At 37.0% G+C, this 14,857-nt stretch overlaps 1 protein-coding gene across 7 annotated transcripts in view; it reads right to left on the reverse strand.

Moving 5' to 3' along the window:
- The window catches only part of ITSN2 (intersectin 2), an 87,006-nt gene that overhangs the window by 51,119 nt on the left and 21,030 nt on the right, over positions 1–14,857 (reverse strand). For all 7 annotated transcript variants that reach the window (XR_004987333.2, XM_045580502.1, XM_036434717.2 and 4 more), the window contains 12 exons: positions 12,492–12,584; positions 11,515–11,578; positions 10,001–10,164; positions 8,455–8,661; positions 8,194–8,290; positions 6,738–6,877; positions 5,410–5,473; positions 4,185–4,322; positions 3,671–3,756; positions 2,729–2,991; positions 1,827–1,976; positions 1,441–1,581 (listed from right to left, as the gene is read on the reverse strand). Coding sequence is in view for 6 of the 7 variants with exons in the window: in XM_045580502.1 (XP_045436458.1) it covers positions 1,441–1,581; positions 1,827–1,976; positions 2,729–2,991; positions 3,671–3,756; positions 4,185–4,322; positions 5,410–5,473; positions 6,738–6,877; positions 8,194–8,290; positions 8,455–8,661; positions 10,001–10,164; positions 11,515–11,578; positions 12,492–12,584 (1,607 nt within the window). In the remaining variant the exon portion in view is untranslated. The remainder of the gene's footprint in view (positions 1–1,440; positions 1,582–1,826; positions 1,977–2,728; positions 2,992–3,670; positions 3,757–4,184; positions 4,323–5,409; positions 5,474–6,737; positions 6,878–8,193; positions 8,291–8,454; positions 8,662–10,000; positions 10,165–11,514; positions 11,579–12,491; positions 12,585–14,857) is intronic.

Here is a 14,857-nt window from a genome sequence, read left to right on the forward strand (position 1 = left end):
GCTTGATTAAAACTGCAATGCCTACAATTTTTTTTTTTGCAAACTTCAAAACATGATTTAATCACTCTTAAAACTTAGTATAGGAATAATATGTAGTTTTCAACTGCTTACAACTTGTGAATAAACTAGAATGGAGTACACATGATTGAAAATACAATTATTTAGTCCTCGCTGGTTTGTTTAGTGGATAGAACATCAACCCTCGAATTGAAGGGTTGTGGGTTCGATTCCAGTCAATATACTTTGTTTGCAAGCTTGCGTGTGAGAGGCAACCAAATGAGCAACCAATCGATGTGTTTCCTTCTCTGTCTCTCCCCCTCCCATCCACTTTCTCTGAAAATCAACGGAGAAAATATCCTCAGGTGAGGATTAACAAATAAACAAAAAATACAGATGTTTAAACATAAATCCATTTATGACTGACTGGCTGAGATTAAAAGGTGTGAAGAAAGCCATTGTTAATGGGGTACAACTGGAACCTTAAACTTTCAGCACAATGATGGACGGCAGAGGGCCAGGCTAAGAGGGGCCTTTGGTGTCTGCACTATGTGATATGTGTAGGAAGGCCATGACACTCCAAAATAATTAAGTGTATATCAAAGAGGGACTAAAAACTCCGGGATAACTAAGGAAGCAGGCTTAAATCAGATGGGAAATGTTACTGAGTCTGCCTATATCCACAGTGACAAAGTGAAAAAAACAGCTGATTAACTGCTAGTCCATATAGAAAGGGAAATTTGGTAAGAGGACTCTAGAGATACAGAATGCTTTCAGAGTCCCTATTCTGCAAACTATGGCAACTGAACCAGATCCTAATGCACAAGTAAAGGACAGAATTACCAAGTCCTGGGGGACACAGTCAACATTCTTGCACAATTCTGGAAAGAATAATGTTAAGTCAAAATTTCCTGAAGAGGTAGCAAAAACCTTAGTTTAAGATATATAAACTTAAAACACAAAATGAGAAATGTCCTTTTATGTACAGATATTAAGTAGACCTTAACCAGATGCCTATCAGAGTGTTAGGTGGTCAATGAACTTCCTGATGTTATACACAAAATTGTGTATATTCACTTCCTTTCTGGGACGGTGGCCTATCAGAGACTTGAAGGGGTTCTTGATACCAAAAACCACACCCACTCTATTAGCAAGAATTATTTTATTTTATTGTTTTTAATATATTAATATATTTTATTGAGTTTTTACAGAGAGGAAGGGAGAGGGATAGAGAGTTAGAAACATCGATGAGAGAATCATCGATCAGCTGCCTCCATCACACACCCTACTGGGGATGTGCCCGCAACCAAGGTACATGCCCTTGACCGGAATCGAACCCGGGACCTTTGAGTCCTCAGGCCGACGCCAAACCGGTTTCGGCTATTAGGAAGAATTATTAATTATGTTTCACATTTAAGGACAATTCAGCAGCAAAGGGCTTACCTGAAGTTCTTGCTGGAGCTGCTTGATTTCCATAATTTCCAGGTCACACTGCTTATCTAGAACGTCCAGCTCAGTCTTTTGAGTTTGCTTTCTGAGTCGGACATCTTGAAGTCTGCCTGAGATCTGCTGATGTTTGCCATTCTACAGGAAGAGCATACAAATATAACATAAAATGCTAATAGAAAATGTTATCAGGAAAATATTTTCTTAAATTTTTAAATGTCATTTATCCTCAGTCTAAGATAAAGGTTTAAAACCAAGTGGAGTACTAAAACATTAAGCATTAAACATGATGTAGTCATGAGATGGATTTTTAAAACAATGACATTTTTCAACAGGTAATTCCAGCATCATTCAGATAAATTTCATTTAAAGTTTAGCCATACCAGTGCTTCCAATTCGAGATGAAGACTTTTCTTTTTGGAGTTCAGCCTCACGATTTCTTCCTGCTCTCTGTTCCTCTGATTGAGGAGCTCCTGTCGGCGAATTCTCTCCCACTCCAGACGACGTTGTCTCTCAAGTTCCTGTTTTGCTGCCTGAGAATAATGAATTAAATTTCTACATAAACAATTCTGCATCATTCAAACACTAAGAGATGACAAGAGTGAGGCAGGAACTGAGTGCCTATGGGTAACTGGGCAGACCTAGTTTTATCAATGGTCCTAAATGAAAAAACTTACACAAAAATGACCTCACCCATCAGATTTATGGATTGACTCACAGGGAAGTTACTTTTCTCTTAATAAACAAAAGGATGATTTCGTAAAAAAAATATGTTACTAGAAATAACTGCACCTTTTCCCGGTACCAGGGAAGAACACAACTTCTATTCATATTATTTATAGTTTTGGTGCTCCATCCCAGCCATTTAAAACGCAGCCTGCGAGCCCTACACAACACTGTTTATCCAGCCTCTTGATTCCTCACTAGGCCTCTGTCTCCCCTCTCCCATCTTTCTGCCTCTCCACTTCCTTGGTCTCTTCACTCTGGATCCTAAGCTTCTGTTCATTTGATGACCTGATCAAACTGACTTCTTCCCCTGGCTCACTAACCAGCTCCTCACTCTTCTCTGTAATCAGTTCTCTGAGATGTCACCTAAGAGAAGACATGCTTTCTCTTACCGCTCACTGGCCCCGAACATCCCTCACAGGCAAGATTTAGATTTGTAAAAAGTAAGTATGAATAAGGAAAAGCCACAACAAAACCAACCATTTTTTTAATTGAAGGAAATATAGTCACTTATTAAATGAAATTATTTTCTTAGGAAATAAAATAACCTAAAAATAACCTCTCGTCTTTCTATCTCTTTTCTCCTTTCTTCTTCCCGTTGTCTCTCCAATTCCCTCTGCTTTTCCAAGCGTTTTTCTAATTCAAGTTGTTTCTTCCATTCTTGTTCTTGCAGTTCTCTCTGTTTTCGTTCCCACTCTTCCTTCTCTTTCTGGGCTTTGCGTTCTGCCTCCCTCTGCTGCTGCTCCATCAGGGCTTGGCGTCGCTTCTCCAGTTCCATGTTCCCTCGCTCATAGTTGGCTTTCCGCTTGTCCTCAAAAGTAACTACATAAGGGACAGTATAAGCATCCTCAGACATGAAGGGCCTGCTGACCCCACCATTCAGTCTCCACATACTCATGCCTTGTGACCATTTGGCTATTACTCCCTGGATACTTCTCCTAAGGATAATTTTAATTCAAATGTAAATAGTAAACTATTTCTGCTCTAAGAATATTCATTTTTAGAAAACAAGTTTTCTAAGTCTGAATCCAACGAAATAATTTTAACTATTTCTGCCAATAAAAATACTTTTCAACTTTCTTTCTCAACATTTTTTTAAGGACAACCTTAAAGATGGCTATATATTTGGTTTATTTGACATGTGCCATTAACTTATTAAGATTTTAAAATATCTACATATGTATTTCTTCAACTAATACTTAAACTATTTTTAAAAATTCAAGATTTCATTGCAAAATTTGCTCTAATGATTTCTCCTGAAGTGGGAGAAACACTTTAATTAGGATGCTAATCCACACATTCTTGCCAAATACACAAACTGTCTCTTCCTCCTACATACATACTCTCTTAATTTCGACAATCTTAATTTCATTTGATGTCAAAATCCACCACATTTATCAGATTCTTGTATAGCATATACAATATTTAAAATGTAAAAATTCTAAATAATTCATTTACATTTCAAGGTAAAATTTAAGAGAACTCAGACACACAGTGTTACCTGGTAATTTTTTTTGAGGCTCCTCTTCTTGTATTTTCTGATATGAAGGCAGAGTTCCATTAATGGAATCAATTTGCTTTCCTCCTCTAAGAAAAGCGAACAATAAATAAATTTTGTGTCATGCAGTCGGGGAATTTTTAGTCTAGATAATATAGATTACCTATGACCAGAGCAAATTAATATTTAGAACATTATGGTAAAGATATTTAAAACACAGTATGGTCCGTAGTTATAATGAACAGCAGTATATGAATTGTCAAGCTAGAAAGATTTGATAAAATTGCTTTTTTGGGGTAAATTTATTCTCTTTAGTCATCAGTTTTCTTATCGATAACAATGAAAACATAACTACTTCTAATATCTATTCCTTCTCCGTAATTCATTAAATTCCAAAATTAAATGTCAGTGTAAATGTTTAACTCTCCACTAAACTAGTGGAAATCCCAAAGTAGTACTCATGTCTGCCAAGGGATCAAAACCACCCCTCTTCAGCTGAGGGGTGAAGGGCACTCACCTAAAAGATGGAGGGACCAGCTCAGGAGGTAAAGTCAGAGGCAAAGGCTGTCCAGCTTTGGCCATGTCCGTGAGGTGCATCGCAAGAATAAACTCTTCAGCTTTTAGTTGTCCATCCCCATCAATGTCAGCCAGACTCCTAAAGAAAATGTGAAAACTCGCAAGTGAGAAAGGAAGTCTCAGTTTGGAATGAAATATTTTCAAAACAATTCAATTTTTAATTTTTAAAACAAGAATAATGATAGTGCGGGCCAGTGTGGTTCAGTTGGTTGGATGTTGTTCCATGCACAGAAAGGTTGTCAGTTCGATTCCCAGTAAGAGCACGTGCCCAGGGTCCAGGCTTGATCCCCTGTAGGGAACATGCAGGAGGCAGCCGATTGATGTGCTCACATCGATATTTCTCTCTCCCTCTCTTTCTAAAAATCAATTTTAAAATCTTTTCAAAAAGGAATGATAGTAAAATAGTTACCATAACGTATTTTAGTAAAATGTAGAGATACAGAAAAGTGAGTTAATTTTTACCCTTAATTTCTAAACACGAAAGAGAAAAAAAACTTTTAAATAGAAAGAAAACTATTCCTTCTGAAAATGTGGGCTGCCTTTTTTCATGGTTAATTCACCTAGCAAATCACTTTTTTTTTTGTTTTGTTAATCCATACCTGAGGAAATTTTTTTTCATTGCTCTTCAGAGAGAGTGAAAGACAGGGGAGAAAGGAGGCGAGAGAGAAAGGGGAGGGGAAGGAGAATGGGGGGGGGGGGGGAGAGAGAGAGAGAGAGAGAGAGAGAGAGAGAGAGAGAGAGAGGGAGAGAGAGACATCGATATGAGAGAGACACATGGACTAGTTGCCTCTCGCACATGCCCCCACCGGGGGTGCCCTTGACCGGAAAATGAACCATGAGCCTTGGGTGTGCAGGCTGACACTCTAATCACTGAAAAACACTGGCCAGGACTCAAATCACATTAAATTCTACATTAAAAATGAGATATTTTCTAATTCTCCATAAAAGGCATTATATAAAGCAAACTAGTTTTACTTATAAAATAATTAAATGCAAAGTTCTCATGAATAACATTTTGCACAATTTTATTTGCTTTCAAAGGTTGTGTTAACTTTCAAGCAGCTACTTTTATGGAACATCTTTGAGTCACAAACTTTTTTAGAAACAGTATCTTTCTTATTATAGAGGATGTATAGTTAAAAATCATAATTAATGGGCAAACTCACCAAATAGTAGCTAGCTGAGTTTGAGAAAGATTTGACTGAAGAAGGGCATTTCTAGCTTGAAAACCTGATTCAGTGGGAAAACATTAAAAAAAAAAAAAAAAAGAAAGAAAGAAAAAGAAAAAAAAGAAAGTTCTTTAGCCTCTTTAAAGTCACACAAACCTAAATAGTTGTACCTATAAAATAACACTGCAGCTATCCTGGGATCTTTTAACATAAAAATTTTTACCATGTGCCAGGCACTGAGCATTCAGCAGTAATCAAAACAACACTTTCCCTGTCCCCAAAGAATTTGAAAATCAGAATTAATGGCGCCAAATGCTCAGAAGATAACTGTTCACAAGTGACTGGCATGCAGGACTGAGCACCAATGTAGACAGTGTTAGAGGCCAAGTTCTGGAGCCTCCTGGCACACCAATGCAACTGGAAGCACAGCTCCCTTAGCCTTTTCAGATCTCTCCCCTCTGCTCCTTCCTTCGTCTCTCTTCTTCCTCTTCTAAATGACTTGTAAATGTTGATACTCCCCAAAGATCTGTCCTGGACATTCTTTTCTATGTATTCACATCTATTTCTCTGACTGTAAATAGCACCAGAGGGTAGTGATTCCCAAATGCACATTTTCAACCCAAACCTTCCTATAGCTGTTTTATCTGATCGCATCAGTTTTAATATATCCCATTCTATGTTCCCTAGCACTTTAAAGCTCTATTACTTTTAAACACTAATTTTGTTTGGCCTGCATTGTATTTCATTGCTGAGTGAAGAGAGGGGAAAGTCAGAAGGTGGGAAGTCTATTTGCCTATTACCTTCTGTTTATATCCCCTTCATTATTTTCAATTAGTGAAGTTTGGATGTTTGTTCTACCATGAACTCAAATATTCTATGGGGGTCTAAGGCCAAGTTTTATGGTTACCTTTGAGCATTAAAGAATAAGCAATGCTCATGTGCCTTTAGAAAGGGCAAGTAGAGAAAGACTCACGAGGACAGGGACTCGCAGGGAACTGAGGCTAATCACACACACTCCCTCTTGTCATGTGAGCTTCTCCATGCACTCCTATTCTGAGGATGAAGTCTGATTTTCTCAAGGGTGAAGTCTTTTGCGTGTACATTTATGTGCTCAACTTTATTGTAAGAACTTTGAAGAAAATAACCAGGTTATATGCATTTTTGAATTTTTACACAACTTACATTATTTGCATATATCCAATGCCTGCCAAATTTTTTATGTTAAAATTTTAGATGAGCTATAAGGTACAAATTCAAAGTTCTTCAATAGAAGTCCATTTAAAAAAAACTTTAACTCACATTCTTAAGCATTGTATGCCACTTACCTGAGAGGTATCCACTCATACTTTTGTCAAGACTATTAAATTTTTGCCGATATTTTAATCTTGAAGGCTGAGGAACTGCCCACTCTGTGGTCCCAATCTTGGGCGAGTTCCCTGAGAGTGAAGCAGTTGAGGAAGTTGAGCTATAACAAAATTTATTTTAAAATGTTATGTTTCTAAATAAAATATATTTAGTCCAACTTTATAAGAATCATATCTTTTATAATACAACAGTAATTGCTTTTGTATTTGATATAGAAAAAAATTCAAACAATTATCCTTATTCTTAGGAAAGCAAATACCATATGAAGTATAGAACTACCATATATCAAGAACCTACAATATACCAGGCCCCATAATGTGCTGGGGCCTTTACAAATATTACTTCTAATCCTCCTGACAAACTTAAAAGGTATTACTGTCCCAGCTTTTATATGGTTCAGTGACGTTAAGAAAAAAAGGTTATTTATTCAGTGAGTGTTTAAGCTAGGATACAAAGATTCTTCTGGGTCACTGCTTTAAAGAGCATTATTGTGAGACAACTGGATAAAGAAAATATGGCCGATATATACAATGGAATATAACTAGGCCATAAAAAAGAGTGAAATCTTACAATTTGTGACAACATGGATGGACCTAGATGGTATTAGTCAAAGACAAATACCATATGATTTCACTTATATGTGGAATTTAAAAAACAAAATAAAGGAACAAATAAAAAAGAAAGAAAATCATAGATACAGAGAACAAACCAATGGTTGCCAGGTGGGGGGCTGGGTGAAAAAGGTGAAGGGATTAAGAAGTAAAATTGCAGTTAGGAAATGGTCATGAGAATGTAAAGTACAGCATAGGGATACAGTCAATAATACTGTAATAACTATGCCTGGTGTCAGGGGGTTGTTGGATTTTTTTGGGGAGGATCATGTCATAAGTTTTATAAAAGTCTCGCTACTATGCTATACACCTGAAGCTAATAAAATACTGAATGTCTGCTGTAATTGAAAAACTTTTTAATTTATAAAAAAGGGCATTATTGTGATTTATAGAAAGGATGAGGAATGAACATTAATGTTTTCTGAAATTAAAGAATACTCAAGCAGAAGAATTTGCTCAAGAAATAAATTAAGAATGTACAATGGTTATAAGATCTTTAAAAAACATATTTTTTAAAAGAAAAATATGTAGCTCTTGGCAAAAAAAATTTGACTGATTAAAAACATAGCAAAATATTTTTTGTTTACATGAAACATTTTTTCAAAGGTAAAATACCACAGGCATTTGTAATTCTAAAAATAAAACAATTATTTTATGTGTGTTATAAATAAGTAAATTTACCTTAAGTGTTTACATTTGGCCATTATAAAGTAAAACCTGGATAAGTTCAGAGATTTAAAAAAATAGTCATTTGTTAAATACTCCTTATTAAAACATAAAAAGTTGGAAGCTTAAGTCTTCATACCTACTAGATCCTAAGTCAATCAGAGACTGGGCTTTCTGCATACTAGCACCACCAAATCCTCCCATCATCATACTGTAAGATGACGTATGAGGCAATGCTAAAAAAAAAAAAAAAGAAAGAAAGAAAGAAAAGAAAAAAATGAAAAAGGTGCCCACTAAACAATATTACAAATTATGAAAGAAATCTGCCTCTATTGGAACATGAACATAATAGTGTCTTTCTTCATATGAAATTCTGGTTTATTAGACATAAAGTACTTACTTGCAGAAGAATAAGGAATGGATAAAGGCTGGATGAGACTGGCAGTTCCATTTGGTAAGGAGGAAGTGCTAACGGAAGGCACCAAGGGAGCAGGCATCATTAAGGGAGGGAGGGTGGCCCCTGAAGTTGCGGGGGACAAAGCTGTTGCTAGAGGAGCGACTGGAGGCAATGGCTGAGGAATGGACAGATTGGGCATGCTTCCCATCCCTAAAGGCAAAACAGAACACATTTTCTAGTGCTAGTAAGTCAATTAGAAAACACATGCCAGAAAACAAGCTTATAGTGCCATGAGCAGACCCCATAGTAACAGCAACACTATGGGCAAATTAGTCTTAAAAATACACAAAAGCAGCTTTACCCTACACGAGGAAGGTAAACCACTGCTTTTTAACTATCAATAGTCTGACCTGTGTGAACTAAGAGAATGCCTACCAAGGAGTTAAAAATTCTCTTCCAGTATCATGAACAAAATTAAGCAGCTTTTTCCAATTAAATATTAGTATTCTTAAAGAGAGGATGTATCACCTGATCAAATGTGTGAGGATAATAAATACAGTGCTATTGATTAAGACACACACACAGCCAAATTGCCCCCACCCAAAGGAACAAAGTGACAACTCTTATTCATTTACTAACTAAGATTACTAAGAACATTACATAAATATAGTCGCACAATGCTTTGGTATTTATCTCTAGAGTTCACTACAATAGTGAAAGAAGCTAGCTAGCATTCTAAGATCTAACATTTGGTGGAGAGGCACATGTTTCAGGTACACAGAGCTATCCAGTTGAATATTCCATTTCAATGAGTGCTTCTCACACATAATAAATTGGCTAATGAAAATGAATGGAAAACTGGTTATCTCTGAAGAATATGTAAATTAATTAGCACAATGTCTTCAACTTTTAGCCCTAAAATCAGCTGGCTAACCTTTGAATTAAAGAAATTTCTATGTATGTATAATTTTAAATTACCCCCATCCCAAATTAAACTATTTCAAATGAGTTTAAAATTGTTCACATTTTTTGTTACTCATACAAAATACAGAAGAAATTAATTAAGATTAGTATTAAGGATCAGTATAGCGAGGGGGATATTAATTTATCCCCTAGATGCAGCTGGGAATTATGAAAAGGCACATTAACCAGACTGGAAGCCAGGACAATAGACAAAAATAAGGACTGTCCTGCGAAAACTGGACTACAAGGACACCCTAGCTATGACAGCAATTTTTATTTTATTTTATTATTATCATTTTAAAAATCAAACTTATTGAGGGGACATTGGTTAATAGGGTCATATAGGCTGCAGGTATGGATTTCTATGTTATAAGAGCTTTATATTGCACTGTGTTCTCATCACCCAAAGTCAAATCATCTTCTGAATGACAACAAATTTAATATTTCTTATCTCAGACGTAAAAATTCATTTGGTGTCAGGAGACTGTCATTTTATGCCAAAAAATCCTTTTTTGATCACCAAATATTATGCCTAGGAATCAAGTTTAACTATCAAATGTAGCTAATTAAATTAATAAACACATACCAAAACGGGCAGAAAGTAATGGAGAGAACATAGGAGGTTGTTTCATAATAGGAGGGAGAACCACGGGCAGCTGCTGGCCTTGTAGCTTTAGTTTGATGAGCTTCATGGCTATGGAGAACTCTTGCTGATCCATCTTCCCATCTTTGTTCAGGTCTGATAAAGCCCTGAAAGGACAATGAGGTGGGTAGGTTGTACATAGCGTTAACATACTTTTGAGGATGATAAAATAAAAACAAAGATGTAGCATTCGCACATTGATCATCACCTAAGTATGCGCATGTGTATTTCAAAAAGCGGAAATCTATACATTAAGAAATACTGACCAGAAATAGTATATAATGAAATAATGTTAGTCTATATAAAATCTAGAGACCTTTGATGGAAAAAAATTACTCTAGAGTATAAGCCTTCTGTCCTGACTCCTTGGCCCAGTTAGGTGGAGCATCATTCAGGGCATTAAAGCTGAGGGGTTGATTCCCTGTCAGGGCACAAACCTAGGCTGTGGGCTCATTCCCCTGTGCATACAGGAGGTGATCAATCAATGTTTCTCTCTTTCTCTTTCCCTCTTCTCTTCTCTAAAAATCAGTAAAAACATATCCTTGGGTTAGAATTCTTTAAAAAAAAAAAAAAAAAAAAAAAAGGATAATCCTTCTAAACTTACTCATTTGTTCAAATATTTATTGAATGCTTGTTATATGCCTGACACTTAGCCAAGCTGGGAATATTCCAAGTGGAGAGAAAAATGGAGTAGAAATTGGTATTTACTTTAAGTACATTAAAAAACAATGTTATTATAGATATCATAAAGCATAATTTCTTTAAGGTAGGAACAGAAGAAAGGAGGAATTATTTGGGGTTTGTAGATGATGAAATAAATGAAACAACAAAATAATAGAAAGAAAATTCTGAGATTCTGTCAAATTATAAAGAAATGTTTTTCAATGGAAATGTATACATTTTCTTTCCTTAGAAATTCTAAGTAAATTAGAAATTTGTCCTATAGAACAAAATCCCAATTGGTTTTCAATCATTTACTCAATCAAATGTATTTCTAACAAGCTGAAGAAATACTCTTTTTAAAAAAAATTTCTTTATTGATTAAGGTATTACATATATGTCCTCATCCCTCCATTAACCCTCCAACCCACAACCCCACACTCATGTCCTCACTGAAGAAATACTTTTACTTAATAACAGATTACAAGTAAAAACAACTTTATGTTAAACCAGTGGTCGGCAAACTCATTAGTCAACAGAGCCAAATATCAACAGTACAACAATGGAAATTTCTTTTGAGAGCCAAATTTTTTAAACTTAAATTTCTTTTAATGCTACTTCTTCAAAATAGACACGCCCAGGCTGTGGTATTTTGTGGAAAAGCCACATTCAAGAGGCCAAAGAGCCATATGTGGCTCGTGAGCCGCAGTTTGCTGACCACGGTGTTAAACTGTATTAAAAACAAACAAAACCAGACAATCGGAAATTTAAAATCTTCTACAAAAAAACTATTTTACCATATTTCAGCTAAAATAGGAGCCGGCAAGCCTGATTGCAAGAAAAACGTACGTGCTTGATCACCTAAAGGCAATAAAAACAAAAATCAAACAGCATATCAGTGGAAGGAATTATTTCAATGCCTCTGAATAATAATAATGGGCAACAATGTTACTGGTTTATTAACATTTCAATTCCAATCACTAAAAAATTAAACGGAAATACATATATAAAATTACTTATATTACTTTAATAAGACTTAGATGTTCTAAAAAAAAGTCACAACTAGTTTTGTGATCAGTGATAAAAGATTACATTATTCATCTCAGTTTTTTCACAATTGAAGTCTTATTAGATATATTTCTATTTAATAAAATGTATAGTTTAAAATACTATTCCTTAGAAGAATTCTAAATAGCCCTCCTTAGATCTCTTACAATCCTCTATATACAGCTGTGTATGCTAAGCATGGGAAATCCTAACTGCTCTCTACCAGGGTCATTTCTCAGAACTGGGTCTCAGTGCGCTATCTTGAGGGACGAGGTAATGTTTCCCTCTGGGACAAAGAATAAACTAGCTTACCACTTGCTGAAACATGGTGGGTTCCTCAACCTCAGTGTTCCCCTCCTACAACACAATCTCTGCACATGTAGCATCCTTCTGGGATCTCTGCATGGTCTCCGTCTGACTCAGTGTACAGGGAGGTTGACAGAAACATGCTGACGCTCATGCTAACTGCTGTGTCATTAGTAATAAAGTTTGTGGCTTTTGTTTTATATCTCACATATACTGGTAAGCAATATCACAAGGTTCTTGTCCTTTTCTATCTGACTTGTTTCATGTAAGAAACTCTCAAGATCCACCCATGTTGTTGCAAATGGCAATATTTCACCTTGGAATAAATTTTATCATTTAATACAAACTCACAGCACTCAAAACTATTTCTAAGATATGACATGAAAAGGAGCATAAGTCACCAGAAAATATAAACACAAACCTGTTATGTAACCTCCTGCGGGCTTGAGGTTATCAAACTGCTTGTCATGCTTAGTCCGTTCTTCAGAGGTAATAGCCCACATGTTTGGCCCTCCTAAAACATAAAAGGAAGACAAAGAAATCATACTGTATAGATGAGAATGCTTAAAATACACAATTCTAAAATGTAAATGAGTCACAAATGCCCAATTAATGACAGTACTTGATACCCAGCGACACAAAGAGTAAAGCTCTATCACAAACACAGAGCACAGCCCTTTTCGCTCATCAGTCCGCTAACGTCTACTGAGCGATGACTGCACACCACTCGCCGGGAATGGGCCACAGAATAAAACCGAAAATAAAAGGGGAGAAAGTATTGTTCCCGCCCTCAAGGGACTCTTACTCGAGAAAACAACTTCCAGTGTTTTCCATGTTGAACTGTGTTTTCCATGTTGAAGCATCCTTGGAGTGGTTCAACTTGAATTCCACAACTAACGAAGTGAGAAGAACCTAAAAGCCTTGCTTGTCCCACAGAAATGACAGAGTCAAGAACGCAGACAGACGGGCCCAAGGGAACATCAGGATTCTAGCCTGACCATTACTGGACATGACGCATCTCTCTCACAACAACTGCAGGTGGGCCTCACTGGCACATCCTCCGGCTTCAGGCAGCTCAGCTAAAATAGGATTTATTTACTTATTTAAAAAGATAATAAAATAAAATAAAATAAAATAGGAAGGATTCAAAGTTAATTCTGCTTAGGTGTATGCAAAATCCTTGGAGTTCTTTCACCTAAGCCTTCTGGATCACAGTGAAGTTAGTTAGAGCCAAATGAAACACCTAGGTTTTGTGGAGGCAGAGTCAGAACCAGGCACCTGAGGAGGAAACACCTGAGACACGGAGAGGTGTGAGGGTAGAAGCGACATTAATAACCTTTAACTTCCAGACTGGCCCTGGCGCCTTCCTCCCCAAAGTAAATGCTCTGGTGTGGTTCTCCTCAACTCCCAGAGGCCCCTGACATTTAACTGACTGCTGGGCCCGCCACCCCCCAGACAGCTTTGACTCCCACTTGATCCTGATCCACACTCAGTCTTAGGCAGGCCCTGTGTACCCGGACCCCTGGGGTGTGGCATCCAGACTCCTTGTGCCTCCTCCTCCTTGGTCTTGGGAAGGACTTTTCTGCTTCTTCCCCAACAGCAGTGGGAGCATTAACTCTGCTTGGTATCAGTATAGAATCTTAGACCCAAGAAGGTTCCTTCCCCGCCTCAGTGACAGCTTTTTCTTCTACTCTTATCCCAGCAGCAATGTGTCTCTGCTGTGCCCTTGGGATGGATCTTCGCTAACACCTTCCCCAGTGACCACAGCAGCTTAGACTTTGCTGAGTAGAAAATTGCATGGTATTTTGTCCCCCTACAGTTGCCTGAAATATTCAGGTGGGGGTTCATTCTGGTCTCTTCACAGTCCCGTCTTTCTGGGTGCTGCCACAGGAAACAGCTTGAGAGTAAATATAAACTCCCCTTTCAAGGTCCAGGGCAGATGCCACTTCCTCTAGGGCGTGGCTAATAGCTGCAGGTCAAATTAATTGCTCCCTCCTTTGGATTCTCAAGAGGCTACTCCGTGCTTCCACAGAGCACTTAGAAAGGTGCAGTAATTCTTTTTCCCCATCTGTCCTACCAGACGATGAGCCCTAGGAGAACAGGAGCCTTGTGTGTTTACCTTTCTGTTCCCAGAACCAGCCGAGTACCCAGCACAGAACAAACACTTATAAGTGATTGAGGAATAAACATGTGAATGAATAAAAGAGGGAGCAGAAAACAAGAGAGGCAAGGTCAGGACTTGGGGGAACATAAAAGTCACAATCTTTTTGTGGTCTATCCTTCACATACGGTTATACCAGCCCTCCGAGCAGGTTTTTAGTGCTCAATACATTCAATGTGGCTCATAACCATTTACTCTTCACTTTTGACTACCTTTACAAATTCACCTTCTACCAATAAGAAACTAAATATGTCTAGGTATATAAACTCGTGTATGTTTGCTGCCTACAATATAAAAAAATTTCCCTTACAAAGTTGTTTCCAGGAATGCTTAACATTGAAAAGTAGGTGTCCACTATAATTCAAAACACTATGATATATTTGATTTAATACATACTTTGAAGGAGTCTTGACTTGGGGTGGTGAACACAATACAATATATAGATGCTGTATTGTAGAATTATACAACTGAAACCTATATCATTTTATTATATTATAATGTCACCCCCAATAAATTATTTAGAGCCAAAGAAACACTAATTCTTCCATGAAATGACTGTGTGCCTTAAGCACTGTTTTGCTAAGCCAAGGTCACATAGTCTTTATTACACACACACTATTAGCCCT

This window comes from Pipistrellus kuhlii, unplaced genomic scaffold (genome assembly GCF_014108245.1).
Source record: "Pipistrellus kuhlii isolate mPipKuh1 unplaced genomic scaffold, mPipKuh1.p scaffold_m20_p_13, whole genome shotgun sequence".
NCBI classification, from domain to species: domain Eukaryota; kingdom Metazoa; phylum Chordata; class Mammalia; order Chiroptera; family Vespertilionidae; genus Pipistrellus; species Pipistrellus kuhlii.